This window comes from Ciconia boyciana, chromosome 9 (genome assembly GCF_034638445.1).
Source record: "Ciconia boyciana chromosome 9, ASM3463844v1, whole genome shotgun sequence".
Lineage (NCBI taxonomy): Eukaryota > Metazoa > Chordata > Aves > Ciconiiformes > Ciconiidae > Ciconia > Ciconia boyciana.
Window position 1 is genome coordinate 21,201,565 of NC_132942.1, and position 23,444 is coordinate 21,225,008.

The 23,444-nt window shown below is 59.6% G+C and overlaps 1 protein-coding gene and 3 pseudogenes across 1 annotated transcript; all 4 read right to left on the reverse strand.

Moving 5' to 3' along the window:
• Positions 1–4,267: 4,267 nt before the first annotated feature.
• LOC140657000 (protocadherin beta-15-like) lies at positions 4,268–7,648 on the reverse strand (annotated as a pseudogene).
• A 133-nt stretch (positions 7,649–7,781) lies between these two features.
• On the reverse strand, positions 7,782–10,942 carry LOC140656999 (protocadherin gamma-A2-like; annotated as a pseudogene).
• A 5,516-nt stretch (positions 10,943–16,458) lies between these two features.
• Positions 16,459–19,133, reverse strand: LOC140656870 (protocadherin beta-4-like). Its single transcript, XM_072873084.1, has one exon. The coding sequence runs from the start codon at positions 18,898–18,900 to the stop codon at positions 16,459–16,461; it is 2,442 nt and encodes an 813-aa protein (XP_072729185.1). The 5' UTR covers positions 18,901–19,133.
• A 119-nt stretch (positions 19,134–19,252) lies between these two features.
• On the reverse strand, positions 19,253–22,414 carry LOC140657001 (protocadherin gamma-A2-like; annotated as a pseudogene).
• Between the last annotated feature and the right edge of the window lie 1,030 nt (positions 22,415–23,444).

Sequence of the window (23,444 nt, forward strand, 5' to 3'; positions counted from 1 at the left end):
CGACCCTCTTCTAGTTTAAAACCATTACCCCTTGTCCTATCGGTACAGGCCCCATGAAAAAGTCTGTCTCCAACTTTCTTGTAAGCCCCCTTTAAGTATTGAAAGGCTGCAATAAGGTCTCCCCAGAGTCTTCTCTTCTCCAGGCTACATAACCCCAACTCTCTCAGCCTTTCCTCATAGGAGAGGTGTTCCATCCCTCTGAACATTTCTGTGGCCCTCCTCTGGACCCGCTCCAACAGGTCCATGTCTGTCTTGTACGGAGGATGCCAGAGATGGATGCAGTGCTCCAGGTGGGGTCTCACCAGTGCAGAGTAGAGGGGCAGAATCACCTCCCTGGCCACACTGCTGGTGATGCAGCCTGGGATACGGTCGGCTTTCTGGGTTGCGAGTGCACATTGCTGGCTCATGTCCAGTTTTTCATCCACCAGTGCCCCCAAGTCCTTCTCCGCAGAGCTGCTCTCAAGCCCTTCATCCCCTAGCCTGTATTGATACTGGGGGTTGCCCCAACCCAGGGGCAGGACCTAGCACTTGGCCTTGTTGAACCTCATGAGGTTCACACGGGCCCACTTCTCGAGCTTGTCCAGGTCCCTCTGAATGGCATCCCGTCCCTCAGGCGTGTCAGCCGCACCACTCATCTTGGTGTCATCTGCAAACGTGCTGAGGGTGCACTCGATCCCACCATCTATGCCGTTGATGCAGATATGAAACAGTACTGGGTCCCCATACGGACCTCTGAGGGACACCACTCGTCACTGATCTCCATCTGGACATTGAGCCATTGACCACTACTCTGTGGATGCGACCATCCAGCCAATTCCTTATACACCAAACAGTCCATCCCTCAAATCCGTCCGTCTCCCAATTTAGAGAGACGGATGTTGTGATGGACCATGTCAAAGGCTTTACAGAAGTCCGGACAGATAACATTCCCTTGTCCACTGATGTAGTCACTCCAGCATAGAAGGCCACTAGGTTGGTCAGGCAAGACTTGCCCTTGGTGAAGGCATGCTGGCTGTCTCAAATCACCTCCCTGTCCTCCATGTGCCTTAGCATAGCTCCTAGGAGGATCTGTTCCATGACCTTCCAGGCACAGAGGTGAGGCTAACAAGTCAGTAGTTCCCAGGGTCCTCCTTTCTACCCTTTTAAAAAATGGGTGCAATGTTTCCCTTTTTCCAGTCACCGGGAACTTCACCTGACTGCCATGACTTTTCAAATATCATGGAGCGTGGCTTGGCAACTGCATCAGCCAATTTCCTCAGGACTCTGGGATGCATCTCGTCGGGTCCCATAGGCTTATGCATGTTCAGGTTCCTCAGGTGGTCTCAAACCTGATCTTCTGTTACAGGGGGAGGGATTTTGCTCCCCCCGTCCCTGCCACGAGGTCCATCCACTTGAGAGGTGTGGGAAGAGAGATTGCCAGTGAAGATGGAGGCAAAAAAGTTGTCGAGTACCTCAGCCTTCTCATCTGTTGTTACCAGTTTGCCAGTCGTGTTCATCAGGGAGGGTACGCTTTCTTTGACCTTCCTTTTCTGGCTGACATACCTGTAGAAGCCCTTCTTATTATTCTTTGCGTTCCTTGCCAAGTTCAGCTCCAGCTGCCCCTTGGCCTTCCTGACCCCATCCCTACACAGCCGGGCAACATCCCTATACTGTTCCCAGGATACCTGTCCCTGCTTCCACTGCCTGTGCATTTCCTTCTTGCCCCTCAGTTGGACCAGCAAGTCTTCACTCAGTCATGCCGGTTTCTTGCCTTCCTTTCCTGATTTCTTACACATGGGGATCGAGAGCTCTTGCGCTCTGTGGAAAGCATCCTTACAGGTCTGCCAGCTCTGTTCTGCTCCTTTGTCCCTGAAGGCAGTTTCCCAGGGGGGCCCATTGACTAACTCCTTGAAGAGCTGGAAGTTTGCTTTCCTAAAATTCAGGGACCTCACTTTACTCTTCGCCTGTCCTTTATATCCCTCAGGAGTGCGAACTGCACCAGTGCATGATCACTGCAGCCCAGGCTGCCTCCAATCTTGACGTCTCTGACTAGCTCACTTGCGTTGGTGACCAACAGGTCCAGAAGCGCATCCCCTCTGGTAGGGCTGTCTGTTACCTGGCCTAAGGAGTTATCCTTCCTAAACGGCGCCTCCGACGAGCCCCTCGGGAAAGCTCAGCGGTGTGCTTAGACCCTCCAGTGCAGGAAACGGCCTCTCCCTCTCATAGGGTAAAATCCATAATAAACCATCTAGTTATGAACCGCATCAGACACCCAGACCCTCGAGCTGGAACAACCCGACAAGCGGCAGTTTTACACCAGGAGGTGCCGGTTCCTTGTGATCTCAGTAAGAGAGACACGCCGACTCTCTAAGATGTCATTCACAACTCTGATTATTACAGCTCACACTATTGGAAGAGATTAGCGTAGATAATCCTACGACCCTTTAGGTGCAGACAGCCCTGAGCAGAGCAGCTTCGCACAGGCCCCCAGCCACGCACAGCATGCCATGCAGACCCCGGTCATAGAAAAGACAGAGTGCCCCCGTTTCAGTCATTCAGGCCATTACAGGACTTCCCTGCAAGAAAGCAATTCTATTCATCATTCCTACTGTCAGAGTAAAAGAAGTTCGCATGCGGACTTCTTGCTCGCAGGTGGCTTTCTCACCAGTAGCAAGTGGGAGCTGCCTGCAGGTTCCTCGGTTACAATGAGCTGAGTTTATCCTTCCACGAAAGGATTTGTGGAGCACAACACAGCACAGGCCTGTGCCTTAAAGGAGGTTGTAAGGAGGCAGGTGGTGGTCTCTTCTCCCAAGTAACAAGCGATAGGACAAGAGGAAATGGCCTCAAGTTGTGCCGGGGTGGGGGTGGGGGGGTAGATTGCATATTAGGAAAAATTTCTTCACCAAAAGGACTGTCAAGCACTGGCATAGCCTGCCCAGGGAAGTGGTTGAGTCACCATTCCTGGATGTGGCGCTCAGGAACATGGTTTAGTGGTGGACTTGGTAGTGTTAGGTTAACGGCTGGACTCGATGGTCTCAAGGATCTTGTCCAACCTAAACGATTCTATGATTTGACTTAGGTTGACTGGATGGTGGATCATTCACTCGTCAATGTACAACGGTCTTTACTACACCAGCCTGTCCTCAGGACTTAGCTTTTTAATCAGGGCCTTGCGGAAGGGATGGCTGCAGTCCTCTGCATTTCCCAAGAGCAAAACCTCTCCCTGGGAGCTGTTTTTGCTCGCTAGATGCCCACCTCCTGGGGCTCCCCCAGATGCTTCCCCAAAGGAACCTGCATGCTGTCTTTGTGCCATCCATCCCCCAAAAGCTTTAGAATCAAAACACTTTGTGCTCAAACACCTCACAGTTGCCATCTGCAGCTGGAGCTGTCAGGAGACTTGGAAAGGTCACTCCCCAGTCACCTCACTGCTCGGCAGAGGCCTTTGCACCCCCAGGGCCCTTGTTAGGGTAGGGGCCAGTTTCCCCTCACCTGGATCTAACTGGGCCCTGTCGCAGCCAGACACTCAGTGCTCAGAAGACCTGCAGAGGCCTGCCAGCAAATCCCTGCTCCCCACAATTTTCCTGAATTCTCTATCAGCTCTGTCTCCAAACTGAAGAAATGTACCCACCCAACTTTACCTCAGCCAAGGGACAAAATGAGAAAAAAAAACTCCCAGCCTTTTGAAAAACTCTGACAGAGCTTTCCCAGAAAGAGCATCTCTACAAAGACTGTCTCCACACAAGGCATTAGTTGTTTGCTTTATTTCACTTTTACACACAAGGGTATCTCGGTTTACAACGGTACAGTTTATAACTGCAGCACAACACAGCGTGAGAGTTTCTGAATATTCCGGGCCACACTGCCATCATTCAAACAATCCGTTATTATACATGGGGTGACAGTCCTTCTTAAGAGGAATAGGTAAGACAATGCCCAAACACAGTTTGCAGAGTAGAAGGAGAAAGGGCAAAAAGGAGAATGCAAATGCTCTAACACAAACCCAGAAAATACTGTCGGGACAGCTTTCCACTCCCATCAAGAAGCCTCTGAATTTGGGAACAACAAGGATGAGACCAAACCCAATGGCTCTTTTCCAAGTTCATCTCGATTCTACCTTCAGACAAAGTCCTTTGAAGCGACTCATGGAGTTTCCTTACAATGCACCCAAGGACAACATGTGAACATGTTTTCACAACTCTGTACGGTTACAGCCTATCCCAACACCATTAGTGCTGCTATTAGAACATATTTCCAAGGCAATCCCAAGGAGACAGTCCCCCCACCCCCTCTCATGGGCCAAAGGAAAATCTCATGCATTTTGCTGCTCTCCCTAGAGAAAATGAGACTGCTGTACTCAAAGGGTCAAAATGCTCTTCTTGCCTGCTGGGCTGGAATTGCGTGCATCACAATGGCTGGATGTGAGCAACTCCCTGCTTCACTGGGCAGCCTTTTGCGCCATATGCAGACACACAATGGCTGTCTGGACAGACATAGTGACCAGAAGGCAAAACACACAGAGCCCACACATCTCAGACAGAGACATCCGGAACCCAGAGAAGAAAGAGCCCCGTGCTTGCACCACATTGTAACACAGTACTCACAACTTCCTTGCTTTCCTGACCCGGGAGGAGGGCTACGTGCATTTCAGCGAGCATGCGATTCGTCTGCCCGCCCTTGCCATTGCGTTACAGCACAGAATAAGAGGTCCACAGCCTTGCCTGACAGCAAGTGAGACAAGAACTTAGCTGGGGGCCCTGGAACTAACCCCACTCTCAAAGCATTTCAGAAATGGCTGTAACAGAGATGAAACATATTACTGCCTGACTGAGGGAGCCTTTAGGTTCTTTTGGGGTTTGGAGGGGGAGACACCTTTTCTTCTGACTTAGAATTTGAGGGAAATTGGTGACACCAATTGCAAATGCAGATTTATTCTGGAGGAACCATTGCCACATGTAGCCCAGATCCCTTCCTATCGCAAGGCCTGAAGCCTCTGGCTCTGCTGACTCCATGCTAGTTAAAGGAAAGACTATTGAATTGTTCTGCAGAGAGCGTCCCTGGGTTGTCTGGTGCCATCTCCTCTGCCGTGATAGGGCCACGGGGGAAATCTTGTTCACTGTTGGTGTCCCCGCCCATGCCACAGTGCTGTGGTGGCAGGCTGGGGAGGATGGGCTTCAGGAACTTGAACTCGCTGTTGCCCGAGCCCGTCGTGAGGTTGATCTCATAGCAATAAGCATGGGGCAGAGTCCCCATAGCGGCCGCATCAGCCACGCTGCTCTGCAAGTTGCCGGCGCCGTAAAGCACATGCCCGCTTTTCAGCTCCTTTCTCTTGCACACCTTGCGAGCGATGAAGGCTGCAGTGGACATGAGGAAGAGGAGTGAGACGAAGACCAATGAAATTATTAAATAGGTTGTCAGGGAGCTGCCCTCATCCTCCGTGGCCAGGCTGCTGTGTGGTAGGCGCATGTCTGAGAAGTCATTGAGCAGGAGTGCGCTCAGTGCTGCAGTGGCTGACAGTGGTGGCCGCCCGTTGTCTCGCACCAAGACGACGAGCTTCTGCTTCACGGCATCTCTCTCCGTCGCCGGCCTCCTCAGCCGCACCTCCCCACTTTGGGCACCCACCACAAACAGCCCGGGGTCGGTGGCCCTCAGCAGGTGGTACGAGAGCCACGAGTTCTGCCCCGAGTCAGCATCAACAGCCACCACTTTGGTTACGAGGTACCCCGCCTCAGCCGACACGGGCACCAGCTCGCTGGACGGTGGGCTGCTGTCCTGCGAGGGGTGCAGCACCAGCGGCGCATTGTCATTCTCGTCCACCACAGCAAGGCGGACAGTGACATTGGCACTAAGGGGTGGCGAACCCCCATCGGAGGCGCTCACCAAGACCTCGATCTGCCTCACCTGCTCGTAGTCCAGGGGCCGCAGCACAACACGTGCCCGTTCTCAGAGTTCACGGAGATGCAGGAGCAGGGGGCCTGCTCTGTGCGTTGGGCCGGTGCCAGGGAATAGGTCACCTTGGCATTAGGTCCCACATCAGCATCTGTGGCACTGACGGCTCCAACGAGCACTGTGGGGACGTTGTTCTCACGCACAGACATGGTGTATGATGTCTGGTTGAAGACAGGTGCGTTGTCGTTGACATCGGAGATGTCCACCATGAAGGTCTGGGTGGTTGTGAGAGGCGGTGACCCTGCATCTGCTGCTGTGACAGTGAGGATGTACCGTGGCATCTCCTCCCGGTCCAGCGTGCTCACGGTCACCAGCTCGTAGTAATTCTTATAGGCTGGCCGCAGGGAGAACGATAGCTGGTCCTCAAGGGCACAGGAGATCTTCCCGTTGGCACCCGCATCCCGGTCCCTGACAGTAAAGAGGGCGACCACTGTCCCTGGTAATGTGTTCTCGGGGAGGGGCTGCTGAAGGAACTGACCACCAGCTCCGGTGCGTTGTCATTCACATCCACCACCTCCACCAACACCTTGCAGATTGCTGAGAGGCCCCCGCCGTCCGTGGCCCGCACGCTGAGCTCATGATTCTCTGCTGCTTCAAAGTCCAGAGACTTGGTGAGTTTTATTTCACCACTTGTGGGGTCAATTGTGAATGCTGAGGCTCTATGGCCCACTGCTTGGCTGAACTGATAGGAGATGTCCCCATTAGGTCCTGCATCCAGATCAGTTGCCACCACGCGGAGAACGACAGAGCCCTCCGGCGTGTTTTCCAAAACCTGCCCAACGTACAGCTTCTGTGTGAAGACGGGAGCGTTGTCATTTACATCTAGAATGACAATGCGGATTTGGGTGGTCCCATTCCTGGGCGGAGAGCCCCCATCCATGGCGATGAGACTGAAACTCACCTCCACCTGCTCCTCTCTGTCTAGCGGCTTTTCCAAGACCAGTTCAATATAATTGTTGTCCTCACTGCGACTGCCAAAGGAGACACTAAAGTACTCGTTCTCGGGAGCAATGCTGTAAGCCTGGATGCTGTTGCTGCCAACATCCAGGTCCCGAGCCCCCTCCAGCGGGAAACGCGAGCCCGGGTCGCTCGTTTCCGGGATCTTAAAAGTGACTCGTTCCTCCGGGAAAACGGGCGAATGGTCATTGATGTCCTCCACGGCCACCTCGATCCGAAAGAACTGCAGCGGGTTTGCCAGTAGGAGCTCGAAGGGGAGCGTGCAGGTAGCGGACTGCCCGCACAGCTCCTCCCGGTCCAGCCTCTCCGCCACTACGAGGCGGCCGGTGCCGCGGTCTAAGCGAAAGTGCTGCCGGCCGTCCTCGGAGGCCAGGCGGGCGCGGCGAGCCGACAGCTGCGCCGGGGCCAGCCCCGCGTCCTCCGCCACGTTGGCTAACACGGAGCCGCTCTCCGCCTCCTCGGCTACGGAGTAGCGGATGGGCTCGGAGCGAGCGTGCGGCAGGGAGAGGAAAGCAGAGAGACAAAGCACTTGCCTTGCGATCGCCATGTCGGGGCGGCGGGCAGCCTCCGTCTCGCGGACCGCCCGCGCAGTCCTCCGCCGAAAGCGGCGCCCGGCAGCAACGCGGCGGAGCGCCGGGCTGGCGCCCTCCCTCTCGCCGAGTCCGGCTGGCGGCCCGGAGCGCGGCCGCCGTGGCCCGGCAGCGGATGGCACGGGACACCGCTCGCCGCCGCTCGCCGCCGCCGCCGCCCAGCTCGGCTGGGCTGGGCTGGGCTGGGGTGGGCAGGGCCGGGCTGCGCCCGGCCGGCCCCCCTGCCGCAGCCGCTCGGCGCCGCCTTGGCCGGGAGCACCACCCTGCGGCCTGCCGCGGGACTGCGCCCGGCGCCGCTCGCTGCCCGCGCTGCCGGCTCGCAGCGGCGCATGGACCCGTGCGCACACGCGCGGCTGCCGGCCGCTCGCCCGCGGGGGGGCCCCGCGGCAGGACGCGCGCGCACCGCGCCGGGGAGGGAAGCGCAGGGAAGGGGCGCCGAGAGCCCTGCGGGGCCGCCGCTTGAGTCCCAGCGCACGGGCAGCGCCGGCAGCTGCCCCGCGTCTTCCTCCGCTCCCCGCCGCCCAGAGCCCGCGGGCAGGCGTGCGCGCTTGGCTCCCGGGAGGCCAGTCCGTGCCCTTCGAGAAACACGGAGGCAAGACAAGCACAAGGCCTTTCGCACGGCACCGTGGGGCGGAGGCTCAGCCCGGAGGGACTGAGCCGCCTTCCCCGACCGGAGAAGCCGGGCAAGAGCCTCCGCAGGGGCAGCACGCAGGTAAGAGCGCAGCACGGCACTACATCTACTCGTGGATCTCAGGCTGAGGACGGGGAGCGGAGGCGGGTCCCAGCAAGGCTCAGGCGTGGACGCGCCTGCCGGCCGGGCAGTCCGGCGGCTGAACGGGAGGAGGGGCTGTGCTCCCCGGGTTGACTTCCCCCTCGCCAGCGGGCTGCGAGCTGCACAGCGGTTCTTTGGTCCTCAGCGCTGCTTTGCGGGCTGGGCAGGACGGGCCTCAGGAACTGGAATTCGCTCCTCCCCGAGCCGGTGGTCAGGCACACTTCGTAGCGGTAAGCCGGCGACAGAGTGCCCGTGCCGGCCACGTCCACGCCGTCGGTGGCGAAGTCGCCGTCAGCGTAGCAGCGGGCAGAGGAGGCGACAGGCGTGCGCGGAGGCGAGCCTTGCAGAGCTTGGCTGCCGAAAAGGCGAGGACGGACAGGAGGAAGAGCGACGAGACCCAGCCCAGGGAGGCGATGAGGTAGGTGGTGAGCGGGTCCTCCTCGCCCGCCTGCCTGCGGCTGCTGCTGCTGCTGCCTCGCCGCAGGAGCGTGGTTGAGCTGGAGGAAGGCGTCGGAGAAGCCGTCCACCAGGGCGATGCCGAGGGTGGCGGTGGCGGAGCGCGGCGGCTGCCCGCGGTCTCGCACCAGCACGACGAGCCTCTGCCGGGGCGCGTCGCTCTCCGCCACGGCCCGCGCCGTGCGCACCTCGCCGCTGTGCAGCCCCACGCGGAACAGCCCCGGCTCCGTCGCCTTGGCCAGCTCGTACGACAGCCACGCGTTCTGCCCCGCGTCCGCATCCACCGCCACCACCTGGCCACCAGCGCCCCGGGCTACGCCGAGCGCGACGCCAGCTCCACGCCCGCCCAGCCCGCGCCCGGCGCCGCCGCCGCCGGCGGGTACAGCACCTGCGGCGCGTTGTCGTTCTCGTCCACGATCACGAGCCGCACCGACACGTTGCTGCTCAGCGCCGGCGCGCCGCCGTTCTCCGCCCGCACCCACAGCCACACCTCGCGCACCTCCTCGTAGTCGAAGGAGCGCAGCGCGTACAGCGCGCCCGTCTCCGCCTGCACCGACACGTAGGACGAGAGCGGCGCGCCCCGCACCCGCCCCTCCGACAGCCGGTACCGCACGCGCGCGTTCTGCCCCCAGTCCGCGTCCGCCGCCCGCACCGTCAGCACCAGCGCGCCCGCCGCGTTATTCTCGGGCAGCCGCGCTGTAGCGCGCCTCCGCGAACACCGGCGCGTTGTCGTTCACGTCCAGCACCCGCAGCGCCAGCACCGCGCTGCTCCGCAGCGCCGGCGACCGGCCGTCCGCCGCCCGCACCGTCACGTTGTACTCCGCCACCTCCTCGCGGTCCAGCTCCCTCGCCGTCACCACGCGGTAGCAGTCCTCGAAGGACTTCTCCAGGCGGAACGGGAGGCGCTCGGCCATGCTGCACCGCACCTCGCCGTTCGCCCCGAGTCCCGGTCCTGCACGTGCAGCAGGGCCACCACCGTCCCCGACGGGGCGTCCTCAGAGATCGCGCTCAGCTGGGAAGTCGCTGTCAGTTCGGGAGCGTTGTCGTTCACGTCTGTCACGACAATCGCGACTTTCGCCGTGTCGGAAAGTCCGCCGCCGTCCCGTGCCTGCACCTCCACTTCGTAGGAGTCGCCTTCCTCGAAGTCCCGGATCCGCACCAGACTGATTGCTCCCGCCTCAACATCCAGCTGGAAAATCTTCGAGGCTTTCTCTGTGATTTTCTTCAATGAGTATTTCACGTGCCCGTTCAGCCCCTCGTCGGCGTCGGTGGCCGTGACGGTGACGAGGACGGAGCCCACGGGCACGTCCTCCGGCACACGCACCGTGTACTCCGCCTGGCTGAACACGGGCGCGTTGTCGTTCGCGTCCAGCACCGCCACGCGGATCCGCGCCGTGCCCGTCCGCGCCGGCTCTCCGCCGTCGCTCGCCCTCAGCACCAGCTCGTGAAACGCCGCCTCCTCCCGGTCCAGCGCCTTCGCCAGCACCAGCTCGGGACGCTGATCGCCGCCGGGGCCCGCCTGCACGGCCAGCGAGAAGTGCTCGTCGCCGCTCAGCTCGTAGCTCTGCAGCGAATTCCGTCCCACGTCCGGGTCGTGAGCCCTGGCCAGGGGAAACCGCGACCCTGGGGCTGTCGTCTCGCTCAGTCTCAGGTCTATTTCTGCCCCTCGCAAGCTGGGCGCGTTGTCGTTGATGTCCGTGATTTCCTCTTCGATTCCGTAAACCTGCATTTCCCCTTCCACTATGAGCTCACACCGCAGCGCGCATTGCTGCACACTCTCGCAGAGCTGCTCTCTGTCTATCCTCTGCGCCGTCACTAAATGTCCCGTCTTCCCGTGCAGAGCGAAATACTGCGTCCTACCTCTGTCTATGATGCTGAGGTCGCGGCGGCGGAGCGCCGGCAGCTCCAGCCCCAGGTCCTTGGCCACGTCGCCCACGAACGAGCCCTTCGGCATCTCCTCGGGAACCGAGTAGCGCAGCTGCCCCCACGCTGCCTCCCACGCCGCCACCAGCACGCACCACAGCAGGGCTCGCTCCCGCCGGCCCCGACGCCCGCCTCTCTCCGCCATTGCAAAGCCCGGCAGCAGCTGCCCGCTCGCCCCGCCGCCCACCGGAGCCGGCCTGCGGGTCACCGCTGTCGCCGCGCTCCTCCCGCCGAGCCTTCCCCCGAGCAGCCCGGCCCGGCTCGGCTCGCTCCCACCGCGCTGCCCCGGGCTCGGACCTTGCAGCCCCGCGGCTCGCTCGCCGGCTCGCCGTTGCTCCGGCGGCCGCCGCCCGCCTTTCGGCCCATCGTGAGCCAACAGCGACCCTCGCAGCCGCAGGCAGCAACTGCAGCGCTCCGGCGCTGGGAAGCGGCCCTCCGCCTTGCCGGCTTCCCTCTCCCGCTCAGCGAACAGCGCCTGCTGCAGCCCCGCGCTTGCGATCAACCCTGATAACAGTGCTTACAGATTCACGGGACATGCATGCATTCAGGGTAGTCTCTCCGACAAGTCCTGCCCACCGCATTGCTTCAGAGAATGACAGAATGATAGAGTGATAGAGTCACAGAATCATAGAATGGTTTGAGTTGGAGTGGACCTTTAAAGATCATCTAGTTCACCCGCCCTGTAATGAGCAGGGACATCTTCAACTAGATCAGGTGACTCAGAGCCCCGTCCAGCATGACCTTAAAAGTTTCCAGGGATGAGGCATCCACAACCTCCCTGGGCAACCTGTCCCACTCTTCCACCACCCTCATTGTAAAAAATATCTTCCTTATATCTAGTCTGAACCGACCCTCTTCTAGTTTAAAACCATTACCCCTTGTCCTATCGGTACAGGCCCCATGAAAAAGTCTGTCTCCAACTTTCTTGTAAGCCCCCTTTAAGTATTGAAAGGCTGCAATAAGGTCTCCCCAGAGTCTTCTCTTCTCCAGGCTACATAACCCCAACTCTCTCAGCCTTTCCTCATAGGAGAGGTGTTCCATCCCTCTGAACATTTCTGTGGCCCTCCTCTGGACCCGCTCCAACAGGTCCATGTCTGTCTTGTACGGAGGATGCCAGAGATGGATGCAGTGCTCCAGGTGGGGTCTCACCAGTGCAGAGTAGAGGGGCAGAATCACCTCCCTGGCCACACTGCTGGTGATGCAGCCTGGGATACGGTCGGCTTTCTGGGTTGCGAGTGCACATTGCTGGCTCATGTCCAGTTTTTCATCCACCAGTGCCCCCAAGTCCTTCTCCGCAGAGCTGCTCTCAAGCCCTTCATCCCCTAGCCTGTATTGATACTGGGGGTTGCCCCAACCCAGGGGCAGGACCTAGCACTTGGCCTTGTTGAACCTCATGAGGTTCACACGGGCCCACTTCTCGAGCTTGTCCAGGTCCCTCTGAATGGCATCCCGTCCCTCAGGCGTGTCAGCCGCACCACTCATCTTGGTGTCATCTGCAAACGTGCTGAGGGTGCACTCGATCCCACCATCTATGCCGTTGATGCAGATATGAAACAGTACTGGGTCCCCATACGGACCTCTGAGGGACACCACTCGTCACTGATCTCCATCTGGACATTGAGCCATTGACCACTACTCTGTGGATGCGACCATCCAGCCAATTCCTTATACACCAAACAGTCCATCCCTCAAATCCGTCCGTCTCCCAATTTAGAGAGACGGATGTTGTGGGGGACCATGTCAAAGGCTTTACAGAAGTCCGGACAGATAACATTCCCTTGTCCACTGATGTAGTCACTCCAGCATAGAAGGCCACTAGGTTGGTCAGGCAAGACTTGCCCTTGGTGAAGGCATGCTGGCTGTCTCAAATCACCTCCCTGTCCTCCATGTGCCTTAGCATAGCTCCTAGGAGGATCTGTTCCATGACCTTCCAGGCACAGAGGTGAGGCTAACAAGTCAGTAGTTCCCAGGGTCCTCCTTTCTACCCTTTTAAAAAATGGGTGCAATGTTTCCCTTTTTCCAGTCACCGGGAACTTCACCTGACTGCCATGACTTTTCAAATATCATGGAGCGTGGCTTGGCAACTGCATCAGCCAATTTCCTCAGGACTCTGGGATGCATCTCGTCGGGTCCCATAGGCTTATGCATGTTCAGGTTCCTCAGGTGGTCTCAAACCTGATCTTCTGTTACAGGGGGAGGGATTTTGCTCCCCCCGTCCCTGCCACGAGGTCCATCCACTTGAGAGGTGTGGGAAGAGAGATTGCCAGTGAAGATGGAGGCAAAAAAGTTGTCGAGTACCTCAGCCTTCTCATCTGTTGTTACCAGTTTGCCAGTCGTGTTCATCAGGGAGGGTACGCTTTCTTTGACCTTCCTTTTCTGGCTGACATACCTGTAGAAGCCCTTCTTATTATTCTTTGCGTTCCTTGCCAAGTTCAGCTCCAGCTGCCCCTTGGCCTTCCTGACCCCATCCCTACACAGCCGGGCAACATCCCTATACTGTTCCCAGGATACCTGTCCCTGCTTCCACTGCCTGTGCATTTCCTTCTTGCCCCTCAGTTGGACCAGCAAGTCTTCACTCAGTCATGCCGGTTTCTTGCCTTCCTTTCCTGATTTCTTACACATGGGGATCGAGAGCTCTTGCGCTCTGTGGAAAGCATCCTTACAGGTCTGCCAGCTCTGTTCTGCTCCTTTGTCCCTGAAGGCAGTTTCCCAGGGGGGCCCATTGACTAACTCCTTGAAGAGCTGGAAGTTTGCTTTCCTAAAATTCAGGGACCTCACTTTACTCTTCGCCTGTCCTTTATATCCCTCAGGAGTGCGAACTGCACCAGTGCATGATCACTGCAGCCCAGGCTGCCTCCAATCTTGACATCTCTGACTAGCTCACTTGCGTTGGTGACCAACAGGTCCAGAAGCGCATCCCCTCTGGTAGGGCTGTCTGTTACCTGGCCTAAGGAGTTATCCTTCCTAAACGGCGCCTCCGACGAGCCCCTCGGGAAAGCTCAGCGGTGTGCTTAGACCCTCCAGTGCAGGAAACGGCCTCTCCCTCTCATAGGGTAAAATCCATAATAAACCATCTAGTTATGAACCGCATCAGACACCCAGACCCTCGAGCTGGAACAACCCGACAAGCGGCAGTTTTACACCAGGAGGTGCCGGTTCCTTGTGATCTCAGTAAGAGAGACACGCCGACTCTCTAAGATGTCATTCACAACTCTGATTATTACAGCTCACACTATTGGAAGAGATTAGCGTAGATAATCCTACGACCCTTTAGGTGCAGACAGCCCTGAGCAGAGCAGCTTCGCACAGGCCCCCAGCCACGCACAGCATGCCATGCAGACCCCGGTCATAGAAAAGACAGAGTGCCCCCGTTTCAGTCATTCAGGCCATTACAGGACTTCCCTGCAAGAAAGCAATTCTATTCATCATTCCTACTGTCAGAGTAAAAGAAGTTCGCATGCGGACTTCTTGCTCGCAGGTGGCTTTCTCACCAGTAGCAAGTGGGAGCTGCCTGCAGGTTCCTCGGTTACAATGAGCTGAGTTTATCCTTCCACGAAAGGATTTGTGGAGCACAACACAGCACAGGCCTGTGCCTTAAAGGAGGTTGTAAGGAGGCAGGTGGTGGTCTCTTCTCCCAAGTAACAAGCGATAGGACAAGAGGAAATGGCCTCAAGTTGTGCCGGGGTGGGGGTGGGGGGGTAGATTGCATATTAGGAAAAATTTCTTCACCAAAAGGACTGTCAAGCACTGGCATAGCCTGCCCAGGGAAGTGGTTGAGTCACCATTCCTGGATGTGGCGCTCAGGAACATGGTTTAGTGGTGGACTTGGTAGTGTTAGGTTAACGGCTGGACTCGATGGTCTCAAGGATCTTGTCCAACCTAAACGATTCTATGATTTGACTTAGGTTGACTGGATGGTGGATCATTCACTCGTCAATGTACAACGGTCTTTACTACACCAGCCTGTCCTCAGGACTTAGCTTTTTAATCAGGGCCTTGCGGAAGGGATGGCTGCAGTCCTCTGCATTTCCCAAGAGCAAAACCTCTCCCTGGGAGCTGTTTTTGCTCGCTAGATGCCCACCTCCTGGGGCTCCCCCAGATGCTTCCCCAAAGGAACCTGCATGCTGTCTTTGTGCCATCCATCCCCCAAAAGCTTTAGAATCAAAACACTTTGTGCTCAAACACCTCACAGTTGCCATCTGCAGCTGGAGCTGTCAGGAGACTTGGAAAGGTCACTCCCCAGTCACCTCACTGCTCGGCAGAGGCCTTTGCACCCCCAGGGCCCTTGTTAGGGTAGGGGCCAGTTTCCCCTCACCTGGATCTAACTGGGCCCTGTTGCAGCCAGACACTCAGTGCTCAGAAGACCCGCAGAGGCCTGCCAGCAAATCCCTGCTCCCCACAATTTTCCTGAATTCTCTATCAGCTCTGTCTCCAAACTGAAGAAATGTACCCACCCAACTTTACCTCAGCCAAGGGACAAAATGAGAAAAAAACTCCCAGCCTTTTGAAAAACTCTGACAGAGCTTTCCCAGAAAGAGCATCTCTACAAAGACTGTCTCCACACAAGGCATTAGTTGTTTGCTTTATTTCACTTTTACACACAAGGGTATCTCGGTTTACAACGGTACAGTTTATAACTGCAGCACAACACAGCGTGAGAGTTTCTGAATATTCCGGGCCACACTGCCATCATTCAAACAATCCGTTATTATACATGGGGTGACAGTCCTTCTTAAGAGGAATAGGTAAGACAATGCCCAAACACAGTTTGCAGAGTAGAAGGAGAAAGGGCAAAAAGGAGAATGCAAATGCTCTAACACAAACCCAGAAAATACTGTCGGGACAGCTTTCCACTCCCATCAAGAAGCCTCTGAATTTGGGAACAACAAGGATGAGACCAAACCCAATGGCTCTTTTCCAAGTTCATCTCGATTCTACCTTCAGACAAAGTCCTTTGAAGCGACTCATGGAGTTTCCTTACAATGCACCCAAGGACAACATGTGAACATGTTTTCACAACTCTGTACGGTTACAGCCTATCCCAACACCATTAGTGCTGCTATTAGAACATATTTCCAAGGCAATCCCAAGGAGACAGCCCACCCACCCCCCCTCTCATGGGCCAAAGGAAAATCTCATGCATTTTGCTGCTCTCCCTAGAGAAAATGAGACTGCTGTACTCAAAGGGTCAAAATGCTCTTCTTGCCTGCTGGGCTGGAATTGCGTGCATCACAATGGCTGGATGTGAGCAACTCCCTGCTTCACTGGGCAGCCTTTTGCGCCATATGCAGACACACAATGGCTGTCTGGACAGACATAGTGACCAGAAGGCAAAACACACAGAGCCCACACATCTCAGACAGAGACATCCGGAACCCAGAGAAGAAAGAGCCCCGTGCTTGCACCACATTGTAACACAGTACTCACAACTTCCTTGCTTTCCTGACCCGGGAGGAGGGCTACGTGCATTTCAGCGAGCATGCGATTCATCTGCCCGCCCTTGCCATTGCGTTACAGCACAGAATAAGAGGTCCACAGCCTTGCCTGACAGCAAGTGAGACAAGAACTTAGCTGGGGGCCCTGGAACTAACCCCACTCTCAAAGCATTTCAGAAATGGCTGTAACAGAGATGAAACATATTACTGCCTGACTGAGGGAGCCTTTAGGTTCTTTTGGGGTTTGGAGGGGAGACACCTTTTCTTCTGACTTAGAATTTGAGGGAAATTGGTGACACCAATTGCAAATGCAGATTTATTCTGGAGGAACCATTGCCACATGTAGCCCAGATCCCTTCCTATCGCAAGGCCTGAAGCCTCTGGCTCTGCTGACTCCATGCTAGTTAAAGGAAAGACTATTGAATTGTTCTGCAGAGAGCGTCCCTGGGTTGTCTGGTGCCATCTCCTCTGCCGTGATAGGGCCACGGTGGAAATCTTGTTCACTGTTGGTGTCCCCGCCCATGCCACAGTGCTGTGGTGGCAGACTGGGGAGGATGGGCTTCAGGAACTTGAACTCGCTGTTGCCCGAGCCCGTCGTGAGGTTGATCTCATAGCAATAAGCATGGGGCAGAGTCCCCATAGCGGCCGCATCAGCCACGCTGCTCTGCAAGTTGCCGGCGCCGTAAAGCACATGCCCGCTTTTCAGCTCCTTTCTCTTGCACACCTTGCGAGCGATGAAGGCTGCAGTGGACATGAGGAAGAGGAGTGAGACGAAGACCAATGAAATTATTAAATAGGTTGTCAGGGAGCTGCCCTCATCCTCCGTGGCCAGGCTGCTGTGTGGTAGGCGCATGTCTGAGAAGTCATTGAGCAGGAGTGCGCTCAGTGCTGCAGTGGCTGACAGTGGTGGCCGCCCGTTGTCTCGCACCAAGACGACGAGCTTCTGCTTCACGGCATCTCTCTCCGTCGCCGGCCTCCTCAGCCGCACCTCCCCACTTTGGGCACCCACCACAAACAGCCCGGGGTCGGTGGCCCTCAGCAGGTGGTACGAGAGCCACGAGTTCTGCCCCGAGTCAGCATCAACAGCCACCACTTTGGTTACGAGGTACCCCGCCTCAGCCGACACGGGCACCAGCTCGCTGGACGGTGGGCTGCTGTCCTGCGAGGGGTGCAGCACCAGCGGCGCATTGTCATTCTCGTCCACCACAGCAAGGCGGACAGTGACATTGGCACTAAGGGGTGGCGAACCCCCATCGGAGGCGCTCACCAAGACCTCGATCTGCCTCACCTGCTCGTAGTCCAGGGGCCGCAGCACAAACACGTGCCCGTTCTCAGAGTTCACGGAGATGCAGGAGCAGGGGGCCTGCTCTGTGCGTTGGGCCGGTGCCAGGGAATAGGTCACCTTGGCATTAGGTCCCACATCAGCATCTGTGGCACTGACGGCTCCAACGAGCACTGTGGGGACGTTGTTCTCACGCACAGACATGGTGTATGATGTCTGGTTGAAGACAGGTGCGTTGTCGTTGACATCGGAGATGTCCACCATGAAGGTCTGGGTGGTTGTGAGAGGCGGTGACCCTGCATCTGCTGCTGTGACAGTGAGGATGTACCGTGGCATCTCCTCCCGGTCCAGCGTGCTCACGGTCACCAGCTCGTAGTAATTCTTATAGGCTGGCCGCAGGGAGAACGATAGCTGGTCCTCAAGGGCACAGGAGATCTTCCCGTTGGCACCCGCATCCCGGTCCCTGACAGTAAAGAGGGCGACCACTGTCCCTGGTAATGTGTTCTCGGGGAGGGGGCTGCTGAAGGAATTGACCACCAGCTCCGGTGCGTTGTCATTCACATCCACCACCTCCACCAACACCTTGCAGATTGCTGAGAGGCCCCCGCCGTCCGTAGCCCGCACGCTGAGCTCATGATTCTCTGCTGCTTCAAAGTCCAGAGACTTGGTGAGTTTTATTTCACCACTTGTGGGGTCAATTGTGAATGCTGAGGCTCTATGGCCCACTGCTTGGCTGAACTGATAGGAGATGTCCCCATTAGGTCCTGCATCCAGATCAGTTGCCACCACGCGGAGAACGACAGAGCCCTCCGGCGTGTTTTCCAAAACCTGCCCAACGTACAGCTTCTGTGTGAAGACGGGAGCGTTGTCATTTACATCTAGAATGACAATGCGGATTTGGGTGGTCCCATTCCTGGGCGGAGAGCCCCCATCCATGGCGATGAGACTGAAACTCACCTCCACCTGCTCCTCTCTGTCTAGCGGCTTTTCCAAGACCAGTTCAATATAATTGTTGTCCTCACTGCGACTGCCAAAGGAGACACTAAAGTACTCGTTCTCGGGAGCAATGCTGTAAGCCTGGATGCTGTTGCTGCCAACATCCAGGTCCCGAGCCCCCTCCAGCGGGAAACGCGAGCCCGGGTCGCTCGTTTCCAGGATCTTAAAAGTGACTCGTTCCTCCGGGAAAACGGGCGAATGGTCATTGATGTCCTCCACGGCCACCTCGATCCGAAAGAACTGCAGCGGGTTTGCCAGTAGGAGCTCGAAGGGGAGCGTGCAGGTAGCGGACTGCCCGCACAGCTCCTCCCGGTCCAGCCTCTCCGCCACTACGAGGCGGCCGGTGCCGCGGTCTAAGCGAAAGTGCTGCCGGCCGTCCTCGGAGGCCAGGCGGGCGCGGCGAGCCGACAGCTGCGCCGGGGCCAGCCCCGCGTCCTCCGCCACGTTGGCTAACACGGAGCCGCTCTCCGCCTCCTCGGCTACGGAGTAGCGGATGGGCTCGGAGCGAGCGTGCGGCAGGGAGAGGAAAGCAGAGAGACAAAGCACTTGCCTTGCGATCGCCATGTCGGGGCGGCGGGCAGCCTCCGTCTCGCGGACCGCCCGCGCAGTCCTCCGCCGAAAGCGGCGCCCGGCAGCAACGCGGCGGAGCGCCGGGCTGGCGCCCTCCCTCTCGCCGAGTCCGGCTGGCGGCCCGGAGCGCGGCCGCCGTGGCCCGGCAGCGGATGGCACGGGACACCGCTCGCCGCCGCTCGCCGCCGCCGCCGCCCAGCTCGGCTGGGCTGGGCTGGGCTGGGGTGGGCAGGGCCGGGCTGGGCTCGGCCGCCTCCCCTGCCGCAGCCGCTCGGCGCCGCCTTGGCCGGGAGCACCACCCTGCGGCCTGCCGCGGGACTGCGCCCGGCGCCGCTCGCTGCCCGCGCTGCCGGCTCGCAGCGGCGCATGGACCCGTGCGCACACGCGCGGCTGCCGGCCGCTCGCCCGCGGGGGGGCCCCGCGGCAGGACGCGCGCGCACCGCGCCGGGGAGGGAAGCGCAGGGAAGGGGCGCCGAGAGCCCTGCGGGGCCGCCGCTTGAGTCCCAGCGCACGGGCAGCGCCGGCAGCTGCCCCGCGTCTTCCTCCGCTCCCCGCCGCCCAGAGCCCGCGGGCAGGCGTGCGCGCTTGGCTCCCGGGAGGCCAGTCCGTGCCCTTCGAGAAACACGGAGGCAAGACAAGCACAAGGCCTTTCGCACGGCACCGTGGGGCGGAGGCTCAGCCCGGAGGGACTGAGCCGCCTTCCCCGACCGGAGAAGCCGGGCAAGAGCCTCCGCAGGGGCAGCACGCAGGTAAGAGCGCAGCACGGCACTACATCTACTCGTGGATCTCAGGCTGAGGACGGGGAGCGGAGGCGGGTCCCAGCAAGGCTCAGGCGTGGACGCGCCTGCCGGCCGGGCAGTCCGGCGGCTGAACGGGAGGAGGGGCTGTGCTCCCCGGGTTGACTTCCCCCTCGCCAGCGGGCTGCGAGCTGCACAGCGGTTCTTTGGTCCTCAGCGCTGCTTTGCGGGCTGGGCAGGACGGGCCTCAGGAACTGGAATTCGCTCCTCCCCGAGCCGGTGGTCAGGCACACTTCGTAGCGGTAAGCCGGCGACAGAGTGCCCGTGCCGGCCACGTCCACGCCGTCGGTGGCGAAGTCGCCGTCAGCGTAGCAGCGGGCAGAGGGAGGCGACAGGCGTGCGCGGAGGCGAGCCTTGCAGAGCTTGGCTGCCGAAAAGGCGAGGACGGACAGGAGGAAGAGCGACGAGACCCAGCCCAGGGAGGCGATGAGGTAGGTGGTGAGCGGGTCCTCCTCGCCCGCCTGCCTGCGGCTGCTGCTGCTGCTGCCTCGCCGCAGGAGCGTGGTTGAGCTGGAGGAAGGCGTCGGAGAAGCCGTCCACCAGGGCGATGCCGAGGGTGGCGGTGGCGGAGCGCGGCGGCTGCCCGCGGTCTCGCACCAGCACGACGAGCCTCTGCCGGGGCGCGTCGCTCTCCGCCACGGCCCGCGCCGTGCGCACCTCGCCGCTGTGCAGCCCCACGCGGAACAGCCCCGGCTCCGTCGCCTTGGCCAGCTCGTACGACAGCCACGCGTTCTGCCCCGCGTCCGCATCCACCGCCACCACCTGGCCACCAGCGCCCCGGGCTACGCCGAGCGCGACGCCAGCGCCACGCCCGCCCAGCCCGCGCTCGGCGCCGCCGCCGCCGGCGGGTACAGCACCTGCGGCGCGTTGTCGTTCTCGTCCACGATCACGAGCCGCACCGACACGTTGCTGCTCAGCGCCGGCGCGCCGCCGTTCTCCGCCCGCACCCACAGCCACACCTCGCGCACCTCCTCGTAGTCGAAGGAGCGCAGCGCGTACAGCGCGCCCGTCTCCGCCTGCACCGACACGTAGGACGAGAGCGGCGCGCCCCGCACCCGCCCCTCCGACAGCCGGTACCGCACGCGCGCGTTCTGCCCCCAGTCCGCGTCCGCCGCCCGCACCGTCAGCACCAGCGCGCCCGCCGCGTTATTCTCGGGCAGCCGCGCGCTGTAGCGCGCCTCCGCGAACACCGGCGCGTTGTCGTTCACGTCCAGCACCCGCAGCGCCAGCACCGCGCTGCTCCGCAGCGCCGGCGACCGGCCGTCCGCCGCCCGCACCGTCACGTTGTACTCCGCCACCTCCTCGCGGTCCAGCTCCCTCGCCGTCACCACGCGGTAGCAGTCCTCGAAGGACTTCTCCAGGCGGAACGGGAGGCGCTCGGCCATGCTGCACCGCACCTCGCCGTTCGCCCCCGAGTCCCGGTCCTGCACGTGCAGCAGGGCCACCACCGTCCCCGACGGGGCGTCCTCAGAGATCGCGCTCAGCTGGGAAGTCGCTGTCAGTTCGGGAGCGTTGTCGTTCACGTCTGTCACGACAATCGCGACTTTCGCCGTGTCGGAAAGTCCGCCGCCGTCCCGTGCCTGCACCTCCACTTCGTAGGAGTCGCCTTCCTCGAAGTCCCGGATCCGCACCAGACTGATTGCTCCCGCCTCAACATCCAGCTGGAAAATCTTCGAGGCTTTCTCTGTGATTTTCTTCAATGAGTATTTCACGTGCCCGTTCAGCCCCTCGTCGGCGTCGGTGGCCGTGACGGTGACGAGGACGGAGCCCACGGGCACGTCCTCCGGCACACGCACCGTGTACTCCGCCTGGCTGAACACGGGCGCGTTGTCGTTCGCGTCCAGCACCGCCACGCGGATCCGCGCCGTGCCCGTCCGCGCCGGCTCTCCGCCGTCGCTCGCCCTCAGCACCAGCTCGTGAAACGCCGCCTCCTCCCGGTCCAGCGCCTTCGCCAGCACCAGCTCGGGACGCTGATCGCCGCCGGGGCCCGCCTGCACGGCCAGCGAGAAGTGCTCGTCGCCGCTCAGCTCGTAGCTCTGCAGCGAATTCCGTCCCACGTCCGGGTCGTGAGCCCTGGCCAGGGGAAACCGCGACCCTGGGGCTGTCGTCTCGCTCAGTCTCAGGTCTATTTCTGCCCCTCGCAAGCTGGGCGCGTTGTCGTTGATGTCCGTGATTTCCTCTTCGATTCCGTAAACCTGCATTTCCCTTCCACTATGAGCTCACACCGCAGCGCGCATTGCTGCACACTCGCAGAGCTGCTCTCTGTCTATCCTCTGCGCCGTCACTAAATGTCCCGTCTTCCCGTGCAGAGCGAAATACTGCGTCCTACCTCTGTCTATGATGCTGAGGTCGCGGCGGCGGAGCGCCGGCAGCTCCAGCCCCAGGTCCTTGGCCACGTCGCCCACGAACGAGCCCTTCGGCATCTCCTCGGGAACCGAGTAGCGCAGCTGCCCCCACGCTGCCTCCCACGCCGCCACCAGCACGCACCACAGCAGGGCTCGCTCCCGCCGGCCCCGACGCCCGCCTCTCTCCGCCATTGCAAAGCCCGGCAGCAGCTGCCCGCTCGCCCCGCCGCCCACCGGAGCCGGCCTGCGGGTCACCGCTGTCGCCGCGCTCCTCCCGCCGAGCCTTCCCCCGAGCAGCCCGGCCCGGCTCGGCTCGCTCCCACCGCGCTGCCCCGGGCTCGGACCTTGCAGCCCCGCGGCTCGCTCGCCGGCTCGCCGTTGCTCCGGCGGCCGCCGCCCGCCTTTCGGCCCATCGTGAGCCAACAGCGACCCTCGCAGCCGCAGGCAGCAACTGCAGCGCTCCGGCGCTGGGAAGCGGCCCTCCGCCTTGCCGGCTTCCCTCTCCCGCTCAGCGAACAGCGCCTGCTGCAGCCCCGCGCTTGCGATCAACCCTGATAACAGTGCTTACAGATTCACGGGACATGCATGCATTCAGGGTAGTCTCTCCGACAAGTCCTGCCCACCGCATTGCTTCAGAGAATGACAGAATGATAGAGTGATAGAGTCACAGAATCATAGAATGGTTTGAGTTGGAGTGGACCTTTAAAGATCATCTAGTTCACCCGCCCTGTAATGAGCAGGGACATCTTCAACTAGATCAGGTGACTCAGAGCCCCGTCCAGCATGACCTTAAAAGTTTCCAGGGATGAGGCATCCACAACCTCCCTGGGCAACCTGTCCCACTCTTCCACCACCCTCATTGTAAAAATATCTTCCTTATATCTAGTCTGAACCGACCCTCTTCTAGTTTAAAACCATTACCCCTTGTCCTATCGGTACAGGCCCCATGAAAAAGTCTGTCTCCAACTTTCTTGTAAGCCCCCTTTAAGTATTGAAAGGCTGCAATAAGGTCTCCCCAGAGTCTTCTCTTCTCCAGGCTACATAACCCCAACTCTCTCAGCCTTTCCTCATAGGAGAGGTGTTCCATCCCTCTGAACATTTCTGTGGCCCTCCTCTGGACCCGCTCCAACAGGTCCATGTCTGTCTTGTACGGAGGATGCCAGAGATGGATGCAGTGCTCCAGGTGGGGTCTCACCAGTGCAGAGTAGAGGGGCAGAATCACCTCCCTGGCCACACTGCTGGTGATGCAGCCTGGGATACGGTCGGCTTTCTGGGTTGCGAGTGCACATTGCTGGCTCATGTCCAGTTTTTCATCCACCAGTGCCCCCAAGTCCTTCTCCGCAGAGCTGCTCTCAAGCCCTTCATCCCCTAGCCTGTATTGATACTGGGGGTTGCC

Bases quoted from the DNA above. Each gene is read 5' to 3' on its own strand.
- LOC140656870 (XM_072873084.1), bottom strand. From the start codon at position 18,900: ATGGCGATCGCAAGGCAAGTGCTTTGTCTCTCTGCTTTCCTCTCCCTG.